Source organism: Myotis lucifugus, unplaced genomic scaffold (assembly GCF_000147115.1).
Source record: "Myotis lucifugus unplaced genomic scaffold, Myoluc2.0 scaffold_695, whole genome shotgun sequence".
NCBI lineage: Eukaryota > Metazoa > Chordata > Mammalia > Chiroptera > Vespertilionidae > Myotis > Myotis lucifugus.
In genome coordinates, this window is record NW_005871743.1 from 200846 (window position 1) to 227318 (window position 26473).

At 51.3% G+C, this 26473-nt stretch overlaps 1 protein-coding gene across 1 annotated transcript in view; it reads left to right on the plus strand.

Moving 5' to 3' along the window:
* DNHD1 (dynein heavy chain domain 1) overlaps positions 1–26380 on the plus strand; it is a 51139-nt gene extending 24759 nt beyond the window's left edge. The window contains 27 exon segments of the mRNA XM_023746563.1: positions 204–295; positions 793–991; positions 2363–2488; positions 2780–2877; positions 2992–5875; positions 6074–6251; positions 6407–6599; positions 6816–7104; positions 9217–10816; positions 11008–11216; positions 11428–11632; positions 11708–11810; positions 14193–14342; positions 14593–14775; positions 14906–15337; positions 15552–16023; positions 20431–20718; positions 20961–21113; positions 21289–21467; positions 21598–22563; positions 22761–22947; positions 23142–23258; positions 23346–23547; positions 24329–24420; positions 24582–24731; positions 24947–25770; positions 25957–26380. Of these exon segments, the coding sequence (XP_023602331.1) occupies positions 204–295; positions 793–991; positions 2363–2488; positions 2780–2877; positions 2992–5875; positions 6074–6251; positions 6407–6599; positions 6816–7104; positions 9217–10816; positions 11008–11216; positions 11428–11632; positions 11708–11810; positions 14193–14342; positions 14593–14775; positions 14906–15337; positions 15552–16023; positions 20431–20718; positions 20961–21113; positions 21289–21467; positions 21598–22563; positions 22761–22947; positions 23142–23258; positions 23346–23547; positions 24329–24420; positions 24582–24731; positions 24947–25770; positions 25957–26310 (10925 nt within the window). The 3' untranslated portion in view covers positions 26311–26380.
* The last annotated feature ends 93 nt before the right edge of the window (positions 26381–26473 follow it).

The following is a 26473-nucleotide window of genomic DNA, read 5'->3' on the forward strand; positions in this document are numbered from 1 at the left end:
TGGGTCCTCCCTGCTAACCTGGGCTGGCTCAGGCTGGAGTCTGAGCTCTGGGCTCTGCACTGTGCGCAGGACTTTGGGTTCGGGGTTCTTGGCTCTATGTTGCACTCAGATCTGCCATCTGGGAGCTGGGCTGGGCTGGGCTCTGGGTCCCAGACCTGCCATATACCGGTGTTGCTCTGACTTGTTGTCCCTTCTACCTCTAGCCTTAGGGCTGGGCAGTCTCAACGTAGAACTCCTAACACTGGGCCAGCTGCTCACTTGTCCACTGCTGGACTTTGCAGATCAAATCAATCAGGTGGGGCCCTCTGGAGGGAGGGAGGTGGTCCCAGGTTCTGTTTGCTCAGCTCTAATAGAGCCAATTGAGGTCCAGCAGCCCCTTGAGACACGGGGGTAATAGATATCGGCTTGTGGGTGGGTGGGGTGGGTTTGAGATTGCTGGCTTGCCTAGAGCATATGGGGATCTGATGGGTGGTTCAGACTCTCTGAGACTGAGAGTATGCACTCCCCTCCCCACCAGGGGAAGGAAGTAGGTGGCAGCCCCAAAGTTGTGGGCACACAGGATGGCAGATGTCCCCCAACACTTACTCTGCCCCAAAAGAGCATGAGAACCAGCTGGAGCCTTGCAACATAGTGGGTTTCAAGGCAGCAGCCTAGGTCAGAGTGTGCTGCTGATGGCCCGTCTCCGAAGCCTGATGGTCTCTGAGACCTGCACTCCCCTGAGCCTGGCCCTTGTTCCAGTGCTATTCCCTGAGCCCTTGCCCAGTCCTGGTTCCTGAGCCCCAGCTCTTGCAGATCTGGCGGAATGAAAATGAGCACAATCATGCCCAAGAGGCCCTTCAGCAGCTGCGGCAGGTCTGGGAAGCGCGCAAGCTGCGCCTGCTCAACTTCATCCTGCACGTGCCCTGCAAGCCCTCCACCTTGGGGCGCTCCAAGAAGCAAATGCTCCACAGGGACGTAATGGCCCAGGATAGTGGCACCTTCATCCTTTCAGGTGAGACCCAGCCCTTGTGGCCCAGTGAAAGTCCCCCACTGGCCGTCATATTCAGCCACCACATCCACCGAGCCCGGCCAGATCTGGCTTCTCTAGCCCAGGTCCCCATCCGTGCTGGACAGCCTGCGATCATTCTGTTCTGAGACGATGTTTTTCATGGTGCTCCCGGCCCCTCACTCCCACGCAACGCCTGGCCTCGTCAGCAAAGGTCCTCCCCTTCCTGAGTGAATTAAGAAACGCCTCATGGTCATGTCAACGCCTCCAGCATGTGCCCTGCTGTCTGACCTCTTGCCCTGCTCACTCATTCCTTTTTCGCTTCCTCATCAAACCCTCCTGCCTCTGCTGAGCCAAACACAGGAGACCCTGAGATTGCCAGACAGGTGTCCAGTAAGAGAGAGAGAGAGAGAGAGAGAGAGAGAGAGAGAGAGAGAGAGGAGACGTGCATGGTGGAGCACCTAACAGAGGGCAGTCGAATCTCAGAAAGCAGCTTCAAAGGACCAGGGAGAGTCAGAGAAACTTCCCTTCCCCTGCGGGGAGGCCTTTTGTTGACTTTTGAAGGAGGAGGAGTTTTCTCAAATTGCAAGGGGAGAAAGGCATGCCAGGGAGAGGGAACAGCATGGGCACAGGCACTCAAGGTGGTATTAGTTAGGGAACTGGCAGAAGTCTCTCACTTCCTTTCTTGCACGCATGCATTGTCTACTATTTCCAGTTTCAGTTTCTGTAAAGTTGAGCAATGCCATAAAGACATTTGTGAAGTTATCTGAGACCAGAACTTTTCTAGATTTTTATTATAATTTTCCAATTTTTGAAAATTGGCTGGACTATACCTAATTTAATATGTTTTTATCAACTCACCTTTACTGAAGCCTTCCATAGTTTCCATAGAACCAATAGCTCTTTTCCCCACCCATATATCTCAGTGGTTAACATAATATTAGATTAAATTCTGTAATCAAAATTATAACTCACACAAGCAGGTTTTCCAACACCCTGTGGCTCTTGGTGAGCCTACAGTTCAACTTGTGGCAGAAAAGAAGTGGTTGGGTATTCTAGAGCAGCAGTCGGCAAACTGCGGCTCGCGAGTCACATGCGACTCTTTGGCCCCTTGAGTGTGGCTCTTCCACAAAATACCACATGCGGGCGCACGTACAGTGCGATTGAAACTTCGTGGCCCATGCGCAGAAGTCGGTATTTTGTGGAAGAGGCATACTCAAGGGGCCAAAGAGCCGCATGTGGCTCGCGAGCCACAGTTTGCCGACCACTGTTCTAGAGAAAGCTGGAGATCTGTGTCCGTGAATTGGGGCCTTAGCCACTCCTGCCCTTGCCTCATCTGACTGCCAGCTCAGCTCAGCTGAGCCCACCCTTCCTTAGATTACAGCAGCCTGCAGGATTCCATCCAGGAGAGTCTTCAGGTGTTGTTCAAGATCCTGGCCATCCAGAAGTCGGGAGACTTACACAAAAGAGCTTTGGAGTGGATGACCATCTTGCATGACCTGAGTGAGTGCAGGCCTCTAGCTGGGCTTATGTGTGGGACCTGAAGTGGGATGGCCCAGAGGGGATGGGCAAGAGGTGGGGACTGGGCGGGGAAGATCTGAAAGGCAGAGTGAGGACCTCCTTCAGGGCTACTGTCTTTATTCACAGTGAAAGTTTTCTCTCCTCCAGGCGAGGTCCTTGGGTCCTGCTGAGTAGGATATTTCGGGGTGGGACAACCTGAGAGGTCAGGAACAGGCTGGACCCCATTGCCAGAACCCTAGTATTCCCCTAGTGTTGCTCTGGCTGCTCACACAGGTGACATACTGGCGGTGTGGGTGACTTTCCAGCAGAAGTGGATTTTTCTGAATAAAATTCTGCATGAGATGAAGATCCAGTTTCCCAGTTCTGATCTGGTAGGGAAGGGGGGTGAGGCAGGGTGGACAGAGGCTGCTGAGCAGTGGGGTGCAGAGGTGCGGGGAGGTGCTTCTTCACATCCGCCCTCACTTTCCCCCTTTCCCTCACCACAGAACTCCCGTTTCAAGGCTGTAGATGATCAATACCGGACCCTGATGCAGAACTCTGTGGCTGACCCCCTGGTTCTGTCACTCGTAGTGCCCGGTGCTCAGCGGAACACTTCCTTCCAAGGCCAGAAGCTGCAACAGATGCTGCAAGCAGGCTCGGTGGAGCTGGAGGGCATCATTACGGCTCTGAAGAGCGTGCTCTATGAGTTCTGTGTTCATTTCCCCCGCCTTTTCTTCCTCAGTGACAGTGAGCTGGTGGACCTGCTGGTCGCCCGACTGGAGCCCGATGAGGCCCAGATATGGGTACGACGCTGTTTTCCTCACGTGCTGGCTGTGAGCTTCCAGGCCAGCCTGACTGGTGAGCACACGGATGCCCCGGAGTCGAAGCCAAGCCTACAGACTCAGGTGGAGGGCTTTGCGGTGCTCGGCGCCGGCGGTGAGAAGGTGAAGCTGCAGCCGCCCCTCCTTCTGCATTCAGATCTCCCCAGGTGGCTGACCTCCCTGGAGAAGGTTCTGCGTGTGGCACTGGTGCATAGGCTGCAGGGCTGTGTGGCTGCCCGTCTGCAGCGCAGTGTGGCTCTGACTCCATCCCTAGACAAGGAACTGCCCCAGCAAAGCCAGTTGTCCTCGCAGCTGTATGCCCACAACTGGCTGGATTTAGTCAAGGCCTTCCCATGGCAGTGTGTGCTGGTGGCAGAGGAGGTGGTATGGCGGGCCGAGATGGAGGAGGCTCTGCTTGAGGGGCAGACCCTGACCATGGTGCGCAAACATGTGTGCAAGCTGGAGGTACTGGTGCATTTTGTACGGACCCAGAAGGCCTGCCAGGTTGGGCATCCCCTGCCCTCTGTCCGTGAGACCAGCCTGCTCAGTGCCCTAGTGGCCATGGCCGTGACTCACCGGGATATAGCACAGCTGCTGAAGGAGCACAAGGTCAGTGATCTGACAGACTTCCACTGGGCCCGCCAACTCAAGTACCACCTGGGTTCATCTCACATCATCTCCAAAAGCCCCTTACAGAGTCTCAAGACCATTGCATCTACGGACACCTATCTGTCACCAGCTGCATGCTGGATAGATGTGCTGGGCCGGTCCTTCCTGTACAATTATGAGTACCTGGGTCCCAGGCTGGGGTCTCTGCCCAGCTTGCTGCCTGAGTGGCCAGCCCTGGCACTATTATTGGCCCTGGAGGAGGTGGCCTGTGGGACCCTACTGGGCCCTAATGGCATGGGCAAGGCAGCCATGGTGAAGAGTCTGGCACAGGCCCTGGGGCGCCAGCTGGTGATAATGCCCTGCTTGCCTCAGATAGCGGCCCCAAGTCTGAGCAACTACCTGAACGGCGCCCTGCAGGGTGGCGCCTGGCTGCTGCTGGAGGCTGCTCAGCACCTGCCACTCGGCTTGCTCTCTGCCCTGGGCCAGCGCCTGGCTGAGCTGCACAGACTCTATGTCCCGCTGTACCGGCAGGTTTCCCGAAGCACCAGTACCATTGACCCAACCCACCCCCAGATCCTCGGCAGGGGTTTCTTTGAGAGACACCACGTGGACATGCGCCTTGGCTATGGCTGTCTCCTGACGCTGCGTTCCCTGAGCCCTGCTGTGCCTGCCAACCTGCGCCTGCTGCTGCGTCCTGTGGCACTGACACTGCCCAACCTGCAGCAACTGGCAGAGCTGACTCTGCTGGGTGCAGGGATGCGGGAGGCCTCCCTCCTGGCTACCCGCCTATCCAAATTCTTCTCCCTAGAGCGTGAGCTGGTGTCTGGGCCCCTGCCCTGTCGCTTGCCACTGTTCAAGTGGGTCCTCGCAGACACGATACAGGCTCTAAATGTGGCCAAGGAGGACCCCACGTCCCAGCTGTCCCTCGGCCTTGCTGCCGCCCAGGAGAGGGCCCTACTGCGTGCCCTGCTACGCTCACCTCTGTTTAGCATCCTCGACGGGCCCCGCCTTCACCACCTCCAAGAGCTGCTCTGTGGGATCTTCCCCAGGGCCAGGCAAGTGCTGGCGGAGCCTGTGGCCCACAGGCTGAGGAAGCCACTGCTGGTGGAGGAATTGCAGCAGGCGGGCCTGCATCCCAGCACTGATATTTTGGGTTCCTTGGAGCAGCTGAGCCAGGCCCTGGGCCACACCTCGGGCATTTTGCTCCTGGGCCCTGCAGGCAGCGGCAAGACCACTTGTTGGCACAGCCTATTTACAATCCAGAATCGGCTGGCGGCCATGGAGGACACCTCAACACAGGGCCGTCTGCCTGTGGAAATTACACACCTGTATCCCAGCGTCCTCAGCCCCGAGGAGTTCCTGGGATGGCAAGAGGGCCCCTGCTGGCACCAAGGCATCCTCCCCAGGCTGCTTCGTGCAACCAGTCAGTGCAAGGCTGTGGACCCAAAGAGCAAGGCCCAGGGGTCGGTGGGGACCCAGCACTGGATCATATGTGATGGGGTCTCCAGTGCTGCTTGGCTGGACGCTGTCACTTGCCTCCTGCGTGACCCCCCGCAGCTCATCCTCCCCTGTGGTCAGCAGATAGAACGACCCCCGGATACTTTTCTCCTGATGGAGGTGGGAGATGCCACAGGAATGCCCCCTGCAGTGGTGGGCCGCTGTGCCCTAGTCTGGTGTGGTGGGGAGCAGACGTGGAAGGGGATGCTTAGAGCCCTGATGACAACCCTGCCCCAGGAGTACTGCCTGCAACCCCACACGGTCACCGAACTCAACCACCTGGCTGAAGTGCTGGTGCCTGCAACGTTCCAATTCCTCACCCGCCAGGGTGCCAGCTCCGTGCTGCAGGCACACGGGCAGAAGGCTGTTTGCCCAGGTGTGGCTGAAATCACCAGCCTGGCTCGCCTCTTGCGTTGCCTGCTTGACCTCCACCTACGCATAGATGAGGAGACACATGTCCCAGGTGAAGGGAAGGGAAAGAGAGGGCTGGCTTGAGATCTCTGAGGTCTGGAGGTTCAATGGCATATGGCTGGAGCCTGGGGGCTAGGGTCTTTGGTGGACTTGGGCTTGGGGACTGAAAGTGAGAAGTAATCGAGCCAACTCTCCTCCCCTGCCCCCACTTCTTACCGGGGTCCTATTCTGGCCACAGTGTCCTTTGCAGAAGACCTCAGTCATAGTGACTCCGGAACCCCGAGCTTCAAGTCCTTGAAAAGCAGCTCTCCTACCCGGTCCCAGGCTGACAGCAGTGATGTGCTTAATAAGCGCAGGGAGCACTTGCTGGTTGTCAACAGCTTTCTCTTTGCCTTGATCTGGGGCTTTGGAGCCCACCTTCCCTCCAGGTATCTACAGGGGTGGGGAGTGGTGGATGCAGAGGGCTGAGGTGGACTGGCCGGTGGGAGTCAAACCCAGGGGATCTCTGTCCGGGAGGGTGGAGTGTGTCACAAATGGCACTGCTATAACTCTGACACTTCTGCCTGTGTGTCCGTCTGAGCAGGCTCTGGCCCGCCTTTGATACCTTCCTGAGGGATTCTACTAGTTACCTCCCCAATTATCCTGAGCCATCGCCCTCAGCCTCGGTGTTTGATCTTCATTTATGCCCGGAAGATGGGACTCTGGTCCCCTTCACTGGGCAATACGTGGGCAGCCGCATCAAGGGATCTCTGGGCACCTTCAGTCCTTCTCCCCAGGTGTGAGGACAGTGGCTGGGGTTGGGGCTCAAGGGGGTCTCCTGGGAGAGTCCACGTTCTAGGCCTATTTATTCCCTTTCTTTGCTATGTTTTCACACTTGCAAGAATACACAAAATATTGTGCAAGTGGAGCTTTAAGACAAGATCCCTAGACCTTTCCTTTCAGCTGGATTACTGTCTGGAGCTGCCACAGTAAGTCCTGCTCCTGTCCTGCAGACTGAACGACTCTTGTATGTGGTGGACCTGCTTCTGACGGAGGGACACCCAGTGCTGCTGGCTGGAGAGGCAGCAACAGGGAAGTCGGCCTTTGTGGAGGTGCTAGTGGAACCACATCACCCTTACATCTACACCCCCATCCACCCTGCCTTCAGGACCACCCACCTTCGCCTTCTGCTGAGCCAAGGGGTCCAGGGCCAAGCACAAGCCAGCCCAAGGTCTGGGCAGCCCCTGAATTCTAAAGGCTCACTCCTCTTCCTGCTGGAGGATCTGCACCTGGCTGCTTCTGGTGAGGAGCTGGGAGGAGAGAAGGGAGGCAATATCTCCAGGAAGCCTGAACCTCCAGGCATAAAACTGATAAATAGGTCATTGGAATAGAATAGAGATCCAAGAAATAAATCCTCGCTTATATTGTCAATTAATTTATGACAAAGGAGGGAAAGATATACAACGGTATAACGACAGTCTCTTTGATAAGTGGTATTGCCCAAACTGGACAGATACATGCCATAGACAGAAAATATTCATGATACATATATCTGACAAAGAACTTATATTCAAAATATATAAAATAATGTACAACTCAACAAGGAAACAAACTCCATTTTAAAAAATGTACAAAAGAACAGACACTTCACGAAAGAAAGATATGGCACCAATTAGCACATGAAAAGATTCTCCATGATATTAGGCATCAGTGAACTGCAAATTAAAACCACCATGAGATAGTAGTTCAAACCTACTAGAAAGATTACAATTAGAAAGGCTGAGAATAGAAAGTGTTGGGAAATGCAGAGCAACTGAAACTCACACTTTGCTGATGGGACTGTAAAATGATGTAACCACTACGAAAAGAGTGTGGCAGTTCCTTATCAAATTAAATATATACTTATCATGAGACCCAGCAATTCTATTTGTAAGTATTTACCCAAGTGAAATAAAATCATATTTATGTTCTCAAACGTATACGGGAATGTTCATAGCAGCATTATTATCCTGAATAGTCAAAATGCAGAAACCTAAGTGCCCATCAGTGTCTGTCAGTGGATCTACTACAAATTGTGGTATTTTCAAAGTAGACTACTACTCAGCAACCAAATGGAACAATCTACTGGTACATACAAAACATGAATGAATCTCAGAATCATGCTGAGCGAAAGAAGCCAGAATGGTAAATTGCATATAGTGTATGATTCCCCTTATATGAAGTACTAGAATAGGCAAATTAATCTATAGTGATAGAAATTAGATCAGATAGAAATTCCTGGGACAGTGAAGTGGGGGGATTGACTGCAAGGGGCATGATGGAACTTCTGGGGTGGTGAAAATGTTCTAAATATCATCGGGTTGGTGATTACACAGGTACATACATTTGTCAAAGTTCATTGAATTAAACTTTTAAAACACCTACATTTTATTTTATACTAGAGGCCTGTTGCATGAATTTGTGCAAGGGTAAGGTCCCTAGGCCTGGCCGGCAATCAGGGCCAATCAGGGCCTTCCGGCTGCCGGCTGGGGCCTCCCTTTCCCTGCTGCCAGCTGCCAGCCGGGCCTTCCTTCATTCTGCGCCCCCTGGTGGTCAGTACACATCATAGTGAGTGATGGATCTCCTGGTTGAACTCCTGTGGGGACAATTTGCCTAATAGGCTTTTATATCTATACTAGAGGCCCAGTGCATGAAAAATCATGCACTCCGTGGTGAAGAGGGCCTCAGCCCAGCCTGCGCCCTCTTGCAGTCCAGGAGCCCTTGCTCCTTACCACCCGCCTGCTTGCTGCTCCTTATTGCTCAGCATGCTGGTCCTTAGCGCTGCCTCAGAGGCAGGAGAGGCTCCTGCCACTGCTGCTGCGCTAGCCTGGCTTCTGGCTGAGCAGCACTCCCCCTGCATTGAGCGTCTGCCCCCTGGTTGTCAGTACACGTCATAGTGATTGGCCATTCGGTCAATTTGCATATTACCCTTTTATTATATAGGGTACCTATATTTTAGTCATATCTTAATAAAGTTGACTTTATGAAAGTGTGCATGTGATATAACTCCACACTCTCTGTGATGACTGCATCCCTTGCCCCCCCCCCCCCCCCCCCACCCCAAATTTGGTCAGATTAGGTTTACAAGCATCTCAGCTTCCAAACTCCCCTATTAATTAACCTTCAGTTAATGAATAATTGGCCATAAAGGTAGGATTGGGGGGAGAAGAGAGAAGAAATTACTCACTTTTAGTGAGAGTGTGTGGGAGAGAGAACCACTTAGACATGACCAAACCCCAACACATCAGATGCACAAAATTCCTTCAGAATCCTATATGTTCAGAGGTAAATTGAGTGAGGCAGGGATAGAGGAACAGGGTGACACTGCCATGTGGATGCAAGCATGTCCTCACTGATATTCTTAATGTCCCACAGACCCAGAGAAGAGCTGTCAGCCAGTGTTGGAGACTCTACGCCAGGCCATGAATGGCACTGTGTGCGCCCACAGCACCTTGGAACTGCAGAGACTACAGCCTATAGTCAACTTCCTTGCCACAGCTACAGTGCCAGGCTTCTGTGAGTGCCCACTGTGCCCCCGCCTCTTTCGACTGTTCACAGTGTTGGCCCTGGCCGACATGACCCAGGCCATGCTGCTGAGCAGGCACACACCTATCATCCAGACCTGGCTTGAACGCTTTCCCTGTGTGGAGCGGGAGGGTGTTCTAGCAAGAGCCCTGATCTGTGCCTCCATGGAGGCCTGGGAGATTGTGGGCAGCTGTTTTTTGCCTTCACCCCTTCACCCACATTACCACTTCTCCCTGCACTCTGTGAGCCAACTACTGGGAAGCCTTCAGCTGGTGTCAACCAGAACGGGCTCCCGAGGTTTTCTGGACTATCCCAACCACCAGGAGCACTTGCGCCGGGTGTCAGGCTTGCGTGGCACCCGCCTGTTGACTATGATGGCCATGCGCAACATAGTGCGCCTTTGGCTGCATGAGGCACAGAGAACCTTCTGTGACCGGCTGGACAGCCCTAGGGAACGTGACTACTGTGCCAAGCTGCTCCTAGAAGTAGCTCAGAGTGTCTTCTGCTGTGGGCCAGCACCCCAAAGCCTGGACAAGGGCTATAAGGAGAAGGAGGAGTTGGAAGAGGAGGAGAGGGTGCCTGAAGTGGAGTCTGAAGGGGAGTTGGACCAATGGGAGGACTTAAGCAATAGCGGCAGTGACACAGAAGAAGAAGACACTTATGACCTTTGGGTCACCACGGGCCCACCCTCCAGCGATTCAGGTCATGCATCATCCATAGCCCCAGTAGAGAGGGAGAGCACAGAGAACATAAGTCAAAAGATAAATCAGGAGGAAGGCACAAGGGCCTCCAGTTACAAACTTCAAATAAAGAGATCCAAGAATTCGTGGCAGAAGACATCCCAGTCGGACCTGGACTCACCCCTATTGCTACCAGTGCTACTACTCTGTCCCCAGGAAAAGCCCTCAGACCTAATCTTTAGTCAGGAGCTGATACTGGGTTCCAACTCTGAGAGCCCCAACATGTACCTGGAACGGCAGTGGGAGAGCCTGAAGGAGCAGCTGGCCACATCAGCTGCTCAGCTAAAGCTGAGTCCCCACCTTGCCCGGTGCCACTCGATGGCCCAGCATGTGGCCCGCCTGGTCCGGGTGCTGGCCAGGCCCCGGCAGCATGGCCTTCTGCTCTCAGGGGCTCTGGGCACTGGGCGCTGTACTGCCATCATTCTGGCAGCTAACATTTGTCAGGCCCGTATCTTCTATCTGCCATGTCAGCCAGAGAAGGCCATTCTCCAGTGTCTATGGGATGCCAGCTGGCATGCTGGCATGTTAGGTCAGCCAGTGGCCCTCCTGGTGCCCAACGATGTGGATCTTACCACTCTTCATCGTCTGCTGGCCTTGGCAAGGTCAGGCAGTTTCCCTGACCAGTACACAGAGGCACATCTGGAAAACATTGAAGAACATCTCCTCAGAGATGCCAAGCAGACCAACAAGAAAGAAATGCTTTTGCAGAGGTGAGGCCAAGAGCCCCATTCTAGGGGCTTCTCTGCTCTTGCTCCATTCTGGCCAAAAGGCCAAAAAGAAAAGTAGGGGTTGCTGTGAGGGCTCAGAAGATCAGAGCTATGGGTTCAGGATTGGGACTGTGGGGCATTCATGGGCAAATAGAGATAAAGGGGAGGACAGTATCTGAGCTCCTGGCCCACAGGTTCTACCAACAAGTATGCAGCCACCTGCACATGTTCATCCTGATTGGAGAGGACCAGGCACACAAACAACTGCCCTCTACCCTTTTCCGGAGACTCCTCCAACTGGCCATCACCAGCATTGACCACTATGAACCCTGGGATCAAGACTCCCTGATCAGTGTGGCTCAGCACCATCTGGACAGTGCTCAGAATCTACCGCTTGGTGATGGTGAGCACTTTCTACCTTTCTGTGCCTCATCTCAACCAGACTGTAGAGGATTATTATCTCTCTCTCTCTCTCTCTCTCTCTCTCTCTCTCTCTCACTTAGTAAGTCCCCTTCACCTTTTGTGCCCTCTTTTCTGAGCCAAGAAAAGGTCCCTTTCCTTTTCCTATTCCTCTACAAGCTCATTAGCCCAGGCTAAAGTCATGCCTGTTGCAGATACCTTGAAGCACCCAGACCTCCAGGCCTCAATTCCCAGTGTGGCCAAAGCCATGGCTTTCATCCACCTTTCGGCTGCCAGCTACCATGGGCACCTGTGCCCTGAATTGCCACTCGTCACCCCCAAGACCTTCTTAGACTTCCTGGAGACCTTCATGCTGCTGCAACAACAGATGATCCTACAGATGAAGAACAAGGCTCAGCGGTGAGTGGTCCCATTCCCTGCCGTATACCTCCTTCTGCTCTCTCAAATACACTCACTGGGTCACTGTATCTCCAGGTTCAACAATGCCCTGGGGAATCTGACAACAATATTTGAACAACACAATATCCACATCACCCAGGTCTCCATCTTGAAACAGGAGATGAGAGCGTCCTACAAGGTAAGAGGGAAAAGACTATGGTCCAAAGCAGAAGCCCAAAAGGGGATTTTGGAGGAACCAACCAAACTGAACCTTAGTTCTTATCTCTGGAGAGTCCCCTTTCCCCCATGAGATCTCTCTAAATCCATGCTGCCACCTCCTTTAGAACTTAGACTCAAAACTCCCCATAACACATCTGAGACCTGGCTGATTCTTCTAAACACATGAAACCCAAGTGTAGCTTCTGGTTTCCCCTAGTAGCTTGACTGTGTGAAGTTCAGAATGCTCCCCAAGGTCTCTGTAGATTCCATCAGGAATGGGGCAGGGATTACAGTCTCATGGTCACCTCTCCCCTCTGATCCTCCTCTTCTCCCTGAATGTTCTATCAGTGTCAGATCCCTTGGTCATTTACTCAACAGCCATGATAGTGTGTGCTTCTCTCAATATTCCCCCACCCCAGGAAATGGCACCACCATTCATTTAGTCATTTAAGCCAAATCCCCAGAAGTTATTTTGGATAACTATATCTCTTTTCTCTCTCATATTCAGTTGTTTCATTTATTCATTACTGTACTCAACAAAAATTAATTGAAGTCCACAATTTTTTGGTCCAGGCATTCATTAATATTTATGTCTATGTCTACATCTACATCTACATCTTATGTTTACATCTAGATGGATGGATAGATAGATAAATAGATAGATAGATAGACAGATAGATAGATAGAATCCTTGCCACAAGTTTCTGAGGTGGCTATTTCCCCCCCCCGCCCCCCCATTTTACAGATGAGAAAACTGAAATCCAGAGATATTTAGAGTGAGCATTAAATGAGATCTTACATGTAAAGCATTTAAAAGTGCTGGCACATCGTAAGAGTTTCAATAAATGTTAACTACTATTAATATTAGGTTAGACTGCCTCCTAATAAGAAAGATAAGACACTGTCCTTGCTTTTATGGTGCCTAGATTACTGGAAGATATAAATGAATCCAGGCAATTAAAACAGTGTGTAATGACAGAGTAAGTCCAGGATACTCTGAAATATCAAGAAAGACTTTCTAAAGAAAGCTTAGTGCCACAGTAGGCACTCAAAAACATTCTTTAAATATGTAAACAAATGAATGAAGTACATCAAAGTTGATAGCTAAAGATTAAGTAAGATTTTGCATAAATGGGGGTAGAGAGAAAGAATGTCACAGGCTGAAGCAACAGCATATGCAAAGGCCCAGAGGCAAAAGAATGTGTGCCACATTGGAGGAACTGAAAGTCAGGGATGGCTGGAGAGTAGAGTAATGGGAAAGGAAAAGGAGATGAAGTTGGAAAAATGAGTAGAGGCTTTCTGGTCACAGAGGCATTGTAAACCAAATGAAAGAATGGCAGGTGTGGTAAGGGACATGACGATGATGATATTTGGTTTTTAGAAAACCAATCAGGCTACAGCATGGAAAATGATTAGAGGTGGGGATTAAGAGTAGAAGCCAGTATAGAAGGTCAAAAGTGAAGAGAACATACGCATAGGTGATGGGTATTGGGGATGGGAGTAGACATGAGAGATGTTAGGAGGTATAATTGAAAGGAAATGCTTTGGGTTTGAGGGGAAGAGAAGAGATGGAGTCAGGGTGGCAATTAGGTTTGGGAAACTTGGGTGTATTTTGCCACAATTCTAAGAAAAAGAACACATGAATGGATGAGTAAGATTGCAAGAGATCTGAGGAAGCCAATATATACATTTTTCGTCATGTGGAGTCTGAGGGGCCTGTGAGACAACGAAGAGGAAATTTCTACTAAGCAGATAGATACAGGGTGAGGGGTTTGGGGAAAAATCTGGCTAGAGATAGAGACTTGGGAGTTGTTAAAATATAAATGGTAATAAAAGCCATGAGATTAGGGAGGGCACATTGAAATGTGGGGTGAGTAGAGAAGGGGCCCTGAAAAAATTGCTGAGGAATATTTAAGGGATGACAGAGGAAAAGACTGAGAAAGAGCAGCCTCAGAAGTTGGAGAAAGCCAAAGGAGAACACGGTATCATGAAACTCAGGGAGAAAAATGTTTCAAGAGGAAGGGAACTGTCTCTGTGACAAATGCCATTAGTGGGTCTAATAACAGAAAAGGGTAGCATAATGGTCAAACATGTAGGCATTGAGTTCAGATTGCCTGGACCTGTATGGCAGGTCAGGAGAAGCAACCGCCAACTTGGGGCTGCATCATTAGATATATAACGCACAGACCAGGAAGTGACAGCTCCAGAGCTCAGTCTATACTAGAGGCTTATTTGGAGTTCAACTTGATCACCCTGACTATTAAGTGAGGAGTACACTGGAGTTCCAAGCCCATGGAGTCTTCCCTAGGGTATTTCCACCTGGTCTAGGGTCTGGAGTTGCAGCCTGGGTCTCTGTTCACAGAAACTCAGCATATTGCGTCATCATCTAGAGCACAGCAAGATCCTACACAAGCGGCAACTAGCCGAGTGTCGGCAGCAGGAGTCCCTCATTAAGAACCTGACCAAGCAGTGGGATGCCCTGCGGGCTCAGCATGAGGCTTTCCTGGAGCAGGTGGGCTCTTTCTGTCGCCTGCCCTGAACTGCTCTTCTCTTGGGAGAGGACAGCTCCTGATAGGATGCCCAGAGGAGAGGATGGGGTGATTTGTCATGGAGTCTCTTGGGGGAGGGGACAACAGTAATAAGATGGCTTGAGGAATGCCCCTTTATGGGGACTCCTAAGGGGAGAGATCCCTCTTGACAATACCTTGAACAAAGAGGGCATTTTAAGAGCTCACTTCAAGAGTGAATTTGTCCTCATTTAGATGGGCAAGGCATTTCTCGGGCCCCTGAGCCAGCTGAAGGTGACTGATTTTGAGGAGTTACGAAGCTATCGAGCACCGCCAGAATCTGTGGTCCAGGTGACCAATGCACTGTGTGACCTGTTCCACCGTGAAAGAGGCTGGGCCAGTGCCAAGCAGCTGTTAAGCACTGAAGATTTTTATCAGGTAGGGAATGTGGGGCATAATGGATGAGGAGAGCAGAGACGTAAAAGGGACACTTGACAAGGTAAGAATGAGGGAGTAAGGTTCCGAGCATCTATGTCACCCCCATTCCTTTTAACCTAAACTCTCCCAGGAGCTGGTGTTCTTCCCCAAGGAGAAGATGACGGACTCAGAGATAATAAACTTAAGCATTGCCCTAAAGGCTCCAGGTATGAGTGACGCAGCTTTGCGGGCAGTAAGCACACCTGCAGCCAGCCTGGCAGCCTGGCTCTGGGCTGTTCTGCGCTATAGGCTGGCACAACACCGAGGACTGCCCACGGGCCTGCTGCTGCGGCAGGTAGAGGCGACACTGGCTCGGGAGCAGGCCCAACTGGCCCACTACCAGTTCCAGTCTAAGGAGATCCTGGAGCGCAATTTGGCCCTGACTACGCAGCTGGAAGGTATCCAGACTTCCCACGGCCATCTGGTAGAGAATCTCAATTGGAGTCAGTCTGACCAGTATCACACGTGGCCCATAAAGGCTGCATTGCTCGCGCCCATGCATTCCTGGACTGCAGAGCTCCAGGTAACCAGCCCCTCCCAGATTTCCCCCCAAAGTTCATTTCTGCACCACTGCCTGCATTCCTCCTCCTCTCAGTGCCCTCACTGCCGCCCTCTATTCCACTCTGCCCCTTTGCTATGCTTTCCTTTTTACCCTGCCTTGCTCCCTCTCTGCTAGACCCTCTGCCTCTACCCTCCTCACTGGCCTGCACACCCTCTGGTCTTCCCTTCCACACTAGAAGTTGAAGAGGCAGTGCATGACTGTGTATGGCGATGCCCTCCTGTGTTCAGCTGCCATCGTTTACCTGGGTCCCTTCCCACCATTAAGGCGCCAGGAGCTACTGGCAAAGTGGCTGGCTGTGTGTAAGGGCTTTCAGGAGACTCTGGGCCCAGATGATGTGGCACAGGCCCTGAAGCAGAATCAGAAATCTGTCATCACGCCACCAAAAACGCCCCTGCTCTCCACGTGCTCTCCCTTTAGCCTTCTGTCCTTACTGAGCTCTGAATCCGAACAGTTCCAGTGGGACCGGGACCTGAAGCCCCGGGCAAAGTCAGCTCGCCTGGCAGGCCTGCTTCTGCGAAGTTACACCCACTACTTCAGCTGCCGTTGGCCTCTGGTGCTTGACCCCAGCAAGCAGGCCCTCAAGTGGCTGAACCCACTGCCTCTGGAACATACTAGATGCATGGCCCCAGTTCCCACCAAGGGCAGAGGTAAAGTGTTTATAATCATAGTGTTAATAATAATCATAGTGTTTCTCGGGTGTCTGAACTGCCCGGCACCGGAGCCATAGTAACATTCCCTTTCATAATTACATTTTTGTGGCCAAGGAATCCCAGATTTCACCAGCCTATTAAATTAGGTCACATTTACATCTTTTGGCCCAAATTGCAATGATTCTGAATCTATGTGTCTGACCAGTCCATGATCTTCCACTTCCCTGATCTGCTTAGCACTACTGGAAACTTGGCTAACAACTCAGAGCTTTACAACCCAAATTTGTTCCTATGTCCAGGAATTCTGGGGAAGTATATCTATTGGTTCTGCTTGGATCAGCGACCGATCTGGGTGGAGTATGAGAAGGAACATTTTCTAAGGGAAGGGAGGGAGGGTGTTTATTTCCCAGAAGAAAGGGTTAGGGATGAGAATAGCAGATATCTCTAACGGAAGGTATACGATAAAGGGGTCCGTAACATAGGCTCTATAATCAGACTATCTGGGTCAGTCATTTGTCCCTTGCTAGCTGTTGACCTAAGGCAAGTTCCTTAATCTGTTTATTTGCCAATAAATTGAGGGTCTTACTTATACCCATCTCATAAAGTGTTGTGAGTATTAAGTATGGTAATTCACATAAAAGGGGTTCATACAGTGCCTAATATACAGGTTGTCCTCCCAAAATGTATATACACTTTAACAGTTGATTGCTCAATTTTGAAAATGAAATGTATTTTAATAAACACTGCCTTCAGAATTATCCTAAGCGTGTGTATACATTAGTATACATTTTTTTTGGAACACTATATAATAAGTTCTCCAAAATGTTAGTCTTTATTACTACTAATATATTACTGCTGCCATTATTACAGTCCATCCCTTTGCTCCTCAGCACTACTTTCCATTGTGCCCATGCACCATTATAAAAATGCCCATTATAGAACTATCACATGGGTAACTCTAAATGAATTCACTGCCTAACAGACACTCTTTTGCATATAATTCTGAGTCCAGAAACTCTGAATGGTATTCATTGCTCTTGATTAGATCTGGATGTGGGTCCTTGTGATTCCTTAACCTATGATAGATTACATGCCATCTCACCATACCAACAAACCTGATATACAAAGTGAAGCAAAATCAAATCAAGATAACTACTATAAACTTCCTGCTTAGAAACTGGGCAAGGGTAAGAAACACTCTACATCAGTCTCTAGCTTGTACTATATATCAGATAGAGAGATAGTAAGGCAAATAATTAGCATTATTTCACTGGCTATGGAATTCTTGGACAGTCAGGTCAGCTGCCCTGGGTTCTGATAACTAGTATAATTTTCTTTGCCCATTGCCCCCAGGGCAACCTACGGAAGGAAAGTTGAGTAAGAAGTCCCCTGTTTGTAGCTGGTCTGCCTTAAATGTATGGGAACTAGGATTTGCCTTAAAATTAAGCAGACCCAGATCACTTGTTACCAGATGGGAGATATTTCTGGCTAACCCCCTTAAGTATCTCATCTTTTTACTATAGATTTCATTCATAAGGACTCTATTAGCTATTAAAGAATGCAAGAAATCTTGATACATTCTCAGTCTTGAATTTAAACCATACCTTCCAGCTTCTGTCTCTTAACATTGGTTCTGGGGGCTCCACCAATTCCTTGGTATAATTATCATCCATCTAAATCTCAGCCTTGACCTCAGAGCTGTAAGAAAATAGTCTGAGTAGTGAGCTCAGGCTGGTTGGCCAGGGAATTTAGGCCCTATTACTTTGAGCTGTATCCAAATCCAAAGGATTTATCTTTGTCAAGAAGGGAGTGCATAGAGAGAAGTGCTTGGGATGGACCTAGCGTCAGGAAGCCCCTTCCATGCAACATGAGTTAGAGAATCATCTTTGCAGATCAGCCAGGGGTATGACTATCTTATCATCTGTGGTCTGAACTTGCTTGATATGAGCAGAAAGGAATTTCCTTAAAGTTTCTCTCATTGAAGTAGAGAAGTAGCCAGCACACTCCAATATCTTCTAATAAATCCACTAAAGTTCAGTAAGCACATAGTCTAAGTCTCATGAGATAAACCAGCCTCTTACCTACCACATAGCCTAGCCACCTTCCCAGTAGGAAAAAGAAAAACCCTCATTGCTTCCTCCAACCCCCATCTTGCTGTCACTACCAGTAACAAAAACCCAACTTACCATGGCTTAAACAAATAGGGATTTGTTTATCTCACATTATAATAAGCATGAGGTAAGTACATGACTTCCGTGTTGCCTTCAAGCACCCAAATTCTTCCATCTTTCTGCTCTATGATCGTTAGCATGTTGACTTATCACATTGTAGTGGATTGAATGGTGGACCCCTAAAATATATATCCACATGCTAACCCCTGGAACCTATGAAAGTGACCTTATTTGGAAAAAGCCTATTTGCAGATGTAATTAAGAACTTTGAAATGAAACCACTCTAGATTGAGTTGACCATATATGTAATGACAAGTATCCTTATAAGAGACAGAAGAGCCTGGCCAGCATGGCTCAGTGGTTAAGCATCGACCTATAAACCAGGAGGTCATGGTTCGATTCCCAGTCAGGGCACATGCCTGGCTTTCAGGCTCCATCTCCAGTGTGGGGCGTGCAGGAGGCAGCCAATGAATGATTCTCTTTCATCATTGTTGTTTCAATCTCTCTATAACTCTCCCTTCCTCTCTGAAATAAATACAAGTAAAATTTTAAAGAAGAAAAGAGACAGAAGAGGGAAAGCCATGTGAAGATGGAGACAAACAGTGGAGTTATGTAGCTACAAGCTAAGGAACTCCTGAAGCCACCGGAAGCTGGCAGAGGCAAGGAAGGAGGCTCCCTTAAAGCCTTCAGAGGGAGGGCAGTCTTGCCAATGCCTTGATTTTGGACTTCTGGCCCCCAGAACTATGAGAGAATAAGTTTCTGTTGTTTTAAGCCACTGTATTTGTGGTAATCTGTTGCCTAGTTGGCTGCTATCCCTCCAAGCATCATGTCAGAATCGCTGATAGTCATTTCTGTTCCATTTGTCAGGAAAACAAAAGATCTTTCAGAAGTCTGAATAGCCAGATGTGGTAGACAGAATTTTGGCTCTCATGACCTTTGCCCCCCCCCCCCCTCGGTGTTAACACTCATAACTATGTTTTGTTACATGGCAAGAGAGACTTTGCAGATGTAATTAAGATTACTAGTCAATCAACCTTAAGATAGCGATATTATCCTGGATTATCTCTGGGTTGCCTCAATGTAAACACCTGTGCCCTTCAAAGAAGAAAGGAGCAAAGAAGAGAAAGAAAGATTTGAAACATAGGAAGGATTCAATGAACCGTTGCTGGCTTGAAGGTGCAGTGGGCTACAGGGAAAGAGTGGGAAGGAAACCATAGCCGGGAAGAGGCCCCAAGTCCCAGGTGAGAACTCCAGTTAATGCCTTGATTTTAGCCCAGTGTAACCCTGAGCATCCAGCCATGTTGTGCTGGGCTTCTAACCTACAGAACTGAGATAATAAACTGTATTGTTTTTGTTTGTTTGGAGAGAGAGAGAAACATCAACATGAGAAACATCCATTGGTTACCGCCCATACACATCCTGACCAGGGTTCAAACCTGCAACCCAGGTATATACCCTGACCGGAAATCAATCCAACAGCCTTTCAGTGCATGGGACAATGCTTCAACCAACTGAGCCACACTGGCCAGGGCACAGGTGTCTATTTAAGCTGCTAAGTTTGTGGTCATTTGTTAAGCAATAGAAAATAAATATACTCAACTGTAGACCCGACAACCTCCATCTGCCAGCTTCTTAAATGTGTGATACTTTTTAAAAATTCTTAAATTTCTTAATAGTTAAAAAATAACAAGTATTCCTCTTTTCCAGCCCCTGCAGTAGGGGAGGCAAAGGAAAAGGGTTTGGGATGGCTGTTGGCGAGCCAAATGTCTGTGTCCGCCACACTGCCCATCACTTGGCTAATTCCACAGTTAATGGCCTTTAACTTACAAGCACTGATTTCTGTATTAGCGATGTCTCTTTTAGTTGTTAGTCACAGATAAGCTTTGGCAAAAAGGGGAATGCACTGGCTCTTCTACCCACAGAAAGGCAGAGATGGGTCGATTTCAGGACTGACCAGAATTCCTCCCTGGAATTTTAGAGTAACAATAACAATAGCTAACATTTATTGACTGCTTACGAGGTGCCAGCTAAATGCTTCCTATGTGTTATTTCATGTCATCTTCACAGTAAACTTTTAGGGCTCCCTGATAGCAACCCCACTTTGCAGATAAGGAAACTGAGTCCCAAAGAACCTAAGTGACGTCCCTCATGAGATGGAGCCCTTGGGTGGACAATGCTCCCTAGCAGGCTAATTCCTCCTCTGACAAGAGCTCCTCTGCATCTTTCTGCACAGGGAAGGGCGACAGAAGTCAAGAAAAAGAGGATAAAGAGGATGAAGAGGAGGAAGATAACAATAGTGAAAAGAGTCCCGAGGCTGAAGAGCAGAAAGCAGAGGAAAAGGGAAAGGAGGAGGTGGTAGACGAGGAAGAGAAGCAAGAGCAAGAGAACAAGGAGGGCGAGACAGAGAGGCAGGAGTCGAGGCCAGCCTCTGAGACCCAGTCTCCGTCCTTTCCCTACCTCATTGTACTCTCAGGCTCTGACCCAGACCTGGGTCCTCAGCTCCTGGAGGCAGCTGCCAAAGGTAAGAACTGGTCCCTGCCCACCATGTCTCCCTTCTGTCCTCCCCCAACTCTGTGGGCCCACAGGCTTCTCATAGCCCAGTCTGAGCTCAGCTCCCACTTTCACCCTGGGCACTAACTCTGTTGAAGAGCCCTGAGGGAACCCTGCTCAGTAGAGGGGAGCTCATCAGAGCCAAATTTTGCACATGGCGGGCGGCGGGGGGTGGCCTACGTGCTGGCTAGAGTCCTTGCTTTCCCCTCACAGGCCTGCCTGTGCTACTGACCAACGTGGAGCTGGGACTAGGGTGCCAAGAACTGCCATTTCTACTGCAGCGGGAGCAGCTGAGCCCACCCCAGGTGCAGCCTGGCTTCTGTCTCTATCTGAGCACCACCCAACCCCTTGGTGCCTTGAAAAAAGGTGAGGGCCAGTGGGTAAGTTGCCAGCACAGCTTTGTGGACATACTAGGCCCCCGGCTTCACTCAATCTGGCCCAGAACAGGCTCAGGACTGTAGCAGGGAACCACACTCTCTGTGCACCCCATCCCCTGGCTCTGCCAAGGGGAAGGGTTAAGGGTCTCCCATATCACCCCAAGTGCTAGGTTGTGAACTGCTGAAAGTGCTAAATGTGCTGGATCTGGGTCTGAACATGGACATCCTAGAAGAACAGATGCTGCATGAAATCCTGTGCAGAGAGTGTCCCAAGATCGAGAGCCGCTGGCAGAACCTCCAGATGAGATCCTTGAATACCCTCGAAGCTGTGGAGGCTACTGAGGTGCTCAGGGGACTGCTATATGGGTTGGGCTGAGCTTTGCAGGGGCCCAGGGATGGGGGTGGAGAAGAGTGGAGACCACAGGGGACTGTGTAGGAAAGGGTCCAATCCATGCCACAATGACTGTGTGCAGGAGCAGCTCCTGATGAGGCTGCTGTCCAAGAACCCAACTAAGCAGAAGCTAGCCAAGTTCCTGCGGGACATGGTAAGGAACCAGGCAGAACTATGTCAGCTGCATGCCTACCGCGAGGAGCTGGAAGACCTGAGGCTGCAGGAGATGGTACAGTGGGTACCCTATCAGCATGTGGCCCGGCATGGGATCGCCATTATCAGGGCCCTGAGCCCACTGCAAGACCTGCTGCCACCTTTCCGGATGAGCCCAGAGAACTGGCTGGCAGCCACCAAGCGAGCTCTGAACAGCATGAAGCAGTGTGAGAATCATCCGGGGAAGGACTTACCCAGCCATCTGCTACAGCTGAAGACACAGCTGACCCGCCAGCTGCTGGGCAGCACGGTGGCTGCACTGGGCCTGGCCCACATGCCCTTGGTAGGTGCCTTGGGTGCCTTGGCTCTGCTGTGCGAGGTAAGGAAGGCACCACATCTGGAGAGGCTGGCACTCTGGCCTGGACTGGAAGCCTCTCCCAGCACAGGCTCTAGCAAGCCAGTCCCAGGTGTGGCTCGACCAGCCTGGCTAGGGCAGAGAGCCTGGCACGAATGTGGAATGTTAGAGCTGCTGCCCCCATTTGCTGGGCTGCGTGTCTCCCTGGCAGGCCACTCCAGTGTTTGGCAGTCTTACCTGTCCCTGTCATCCACAGTGCTGGGGCCTATACCTGGGTCTGGGCCCAATCTACTCAGCCTCCTCCAGAAGCTGATCCTGTGGCGCGTACTGAGACCTGAGTGCCTCGCAGGCGCCCTGGCAGACTTCACCACCAGCCTCCTGGGCCGGCCCCTGGATGAGAACCTGAGTCCCTCCACCATACCCTTTGAACAAAGTCAGGCTACTCAGCCCCTGCTGGTCCTGTTGCCACCACCTGGTCACCCCACAGCCACCTTGCATCCCCTGGCTGTCATCCAGAAACTGGCTGCCCAGCATGAGCAGGTTTGAACCAACCTCTTGGCCACAAAGCAACCAGGCTCCTATGGGCTAGGATAGGATGGGGGTGGGGCCTCCCAACAGTCTCATGGATCCTTCTGGATTACTCAGAGACTTTGGGGGTCATTGTGGCTTTACTCGGAGTCCCTTGGGGCACCCCAGTATCACCTTGAGTTATTCTGACATCTCTCTGCGGTTCTCAGGGGCAGAAGCATCTGGAGGTGATAGCCCTGGGCTCTGAGGCCTGGAACCCGGTCTCCGCTGTGGTCAGCACTCTAGGCCAGGCTATGTACAAAGGGCACTGGCTGGTGCTAGAGAACTGTCACCTGATGCCTCACTGGCCAAAAGAGCTGCTACAGCCCTTGCTGGGACTGCTGGATGGAGCCCACGGTGGGTTTGTTGCTGAGAGATATTCTTAGGACCCTTTCCTACACTTGGGCCTAAGCTTGAACTCGCAGGTCTCACGACCAACCCCTAGCTTCAAGCCTGTCCCCTGTATCTGACTCCTGCCTCAAGTCCGATCTCTAGACTTGTCTGACCCTCTTTACCCAGTGATTAATTTCGGTCCCATGTCTGACCCTTAGTATTCTCAGACCCGGAGTTAGAACTGCTTTTAGCCCCATCTGCAAGCAGGAATATGGTCCACAAAGACTTCCGTCTTTGGCTTATTGTGCCTGCAGAGTCTATTGCTTCCTTACCAGGTGAGGAGCCCTGACCCCAAAGGCTCTCAGATGGAAGGGGAGAGGGCAATTGTGCTGTGCTGACTCAGCACTCTCCTTCCTCTCCAGCTGTGCTGACTCAGCACTGCATGCCTGTTTTCTGGGAGCAGTCCCTGGACCTGGGCCATGTCTTGCTCGACAATGTGGAGCTAGCCCAGCAAGAACTCTATGTGCAACCCCTTACCAGGAAGCTGCCTCTGCTCCTCTTACATGGCCTCCTGCTACACCGGCAGCTCTATGGAATGAAGCTGCAGGCACACAGGGGCCACTGGTGAGGACCCCACCCATTCTGCTCAGTCAGTCAGTCCCGAAGCAAACACTGAGTGTTTTCCCACAGGCTGGATTCACCTCTAGGGAGCACCAAAGTGTGAGGGCAGGGGGAAGCCAAGAAAAGCTTCTCCAAGGACTTGGGGATCTCGCATTGAACTGAGTCTTATAAGCAGAGGCAGATTAAGTGGAGATGGGCTTTTCTGAGCAGAGGGAACTAAGCTCAGCAGGAGGGAGAAGACAACAGTGTGCCTAAGGTGGACATGCGGGGGGCTGAGTGGGAGATGAGGCTTGTGGTAAAGGGTCTTTAAGACCATGGCGAGGGGACTGATTTTATACTGAGGACAGTAGGAAACCACAAAAGGGTTTTAAGTAGAAGAAATACAACCCTACTTGTCTGTTGGAAAGGTCACTCTGGCTTCATTGAAGGGGACAGGCCAGTCAGGACTGCACTGGAGGCAAGTAGAATAGCTTTAGGAGGCTCCGGAAGTCTCAAGGAAAGAGATCATGGTGGTAGGACTAGGGTAGTCACAGCAGTGGTAGAGAGTATATATTGGGTGAGGAAGAGAAGTAGTTAAAAGGTTGGCTCCCAGATTTCTGCCTTGAACAATTGGGGGGTGGGTGTGGAGGGAAATGATTTCTACTGAAAGCAAGTTGTATTTTAGGTGCCAAGTGGCAATGACTAGTGAGCCCGCATGAGTCAGGAGCTCAGGAGAGAGGAAAGATGTGAGAGTCCTCAGCATATAAATGGTTTTGAAACCCTACTTCCTGCTCCCCTCCCCCAGGAATCAAGTGACCCTGACCCAGGTCCTTCAGATGCAAGACCAGCTGTGGGCCAGCCTTAGCAATCCCCGTGCTGCCATGGAGGAGCTGGCTGGTGAGACCCTTCCTGTCCCCCATGCAGTCATCTGCCCCCAGGACAGTTCTGGAAAGGGGTGGAGGTGGGAGTACTGAGACTGGCCCATCATTTGTCGCTTTGGTTTGGGAAGTGGTGGAAACTGGAGGGACCGGAACTGAGGACTCTACCCTCATCTTCAGCTTCGGTTTTCTATGGGGGTCCTTTGGGAGACAACAAGGACAGGGAGGCCCTGATTAGCCTCATACATGCCTGCCTGAGCCCCAGCAGGGGGAGTTGGGACCAACCACACACACCCCAGTATCTGCTGGCCACTTTGATACCCAGCCCAGGTAAGCTCCATCAGGTATCTGTGTTGGGGTGGGGAAAAGCAGTGTAGTGCGCATCCTCCTGGGAATGTGAACAGCATGGCAACAAAGGAGCAGGAGGGGGCGGTATTCACATAGTTGTGGGGAGATGGCTGAACCTGTCAGAGGAAGGCCTATTCCCTTGGGTCTGGGGTGGGTCGAGTCCACCTTGTCTCTCACTCCTCACCTCCACCTCCAAGATCTAGAGGAGCTGGATGCTATGTCAGAATGCAAGGCCCAGATGCACCAACTGCCCACACCAACTGAACCCAGGACCTGTGGACTGAGTGCTGGACACCAGGCCTGGCTGTTGCGACGCCAGAGTCGTGCTCTCCTGCGTGCTCTGCAACAGTGTTCGCTCACTTGGGTGCCTGCACCAGATGGCTCCAGACACACCGAAAAGCAAAGGCAAAGGCGGCTGCGGCAGCGCCTGGTTCTAGCCAAGCAGACACTGGAGTCGCTGCAGGCTCTGCTGACCCAGACCACTTGCCAAGATGAGTCTGGTGCCTCTGGTGCCGGGTGGTTGGACATGGGGTACGATGCGGGGCGGGCTGTGGAGGGCTTCCTTCAGATGGAGGTATGGGAACTGAGCCAGCTGGTGAGCACACTGCAGGGGGACCTCAACTGCCTGTTACAACAGCTGGAAGGCGCACCCCCGTGCGTCTCCCAACGCTGTGTAGCGGTGGCCCATGCTCTGTGGACTGGCCGCCTACCCCTACCTTGGAGACGCTATGCGCCTGCCTGGCTGCAGCCGCCCTGGCACTGGCTGCGACAGCTGTCACGCCGTGGGCAGCTGCTGGTTCGCTACCTGGGCGCGGGCACTGCAGCACCAAAGCGCATCTTTCACCTATCAGCCTTTCGCCACCCGCACCGCCTGCTGCTGTCGCTGCGCTGGGAGGCTGCCTTTGCTATGGTCCCCATTGACCACCATGTGCCTAGCTTGAATGCGCCTGATGGCCAAGACCTCAGCTCTAGGCATCTTCATAAACGTCAGGAGCTGAACAGCAACCCTTTGCACCTTCAGGTATCTTCCAGCAGCCCCTTCACTTCCAATTCCGCCCCCTCAACCTTCCTGATTACACTTAGAAGCTAACTTACTTGGCCTCTTGGTGATCCTGTCCCCTCAGTGGCCCCATCTGCTTCTCTGATCCCACTCTAGGAAGACCCCTTAGCTTCCTAGCCTTGCCTGACCAGCTTCTGGTGTCCCCAGGTGGTGAGCAGCCCAAAGCCCACGGTTCCAGAGACAGGAGCCGTGCTGCTGATTGGGCTACAGCTCTGGAATGCCCAGTGGGATCCGCTAGCAGGAGCCTTGAAGGATGGTCCCACCAGCCAGCCCAGTCCTCTGCCTCCAGTCAGCGTCAGCACCCAGGCCCGGGACACCAATGACCTGCCACCCACTGCCGGCCTGGCTGTATATTCCTGTCCTGTGTACATGGAAGGGCCCCTGGGCACTGCTAGGCTGCACAGCAAGAATATCCTGATGTACCTGCCCCTGCCCACAAAGCTCAGCCCTGCCATCTGTGTTCAACGGAGAGTCCATGTGTGCAGCCCACCCTTGTCCTAAGCCCTCAACCAAAATAACCACCCTTGTCCTAAGCCCTCAACCAAAATAAAGTTGGAGTTATTCAGTGAAAGAGTTCTGAGATTTACAAGGAGTGTCCGTGTGGACACACTGAGGGTGTGACACACTGAGGGCAAAGCAGTGTGCACAACAGAGGAGAGATGTG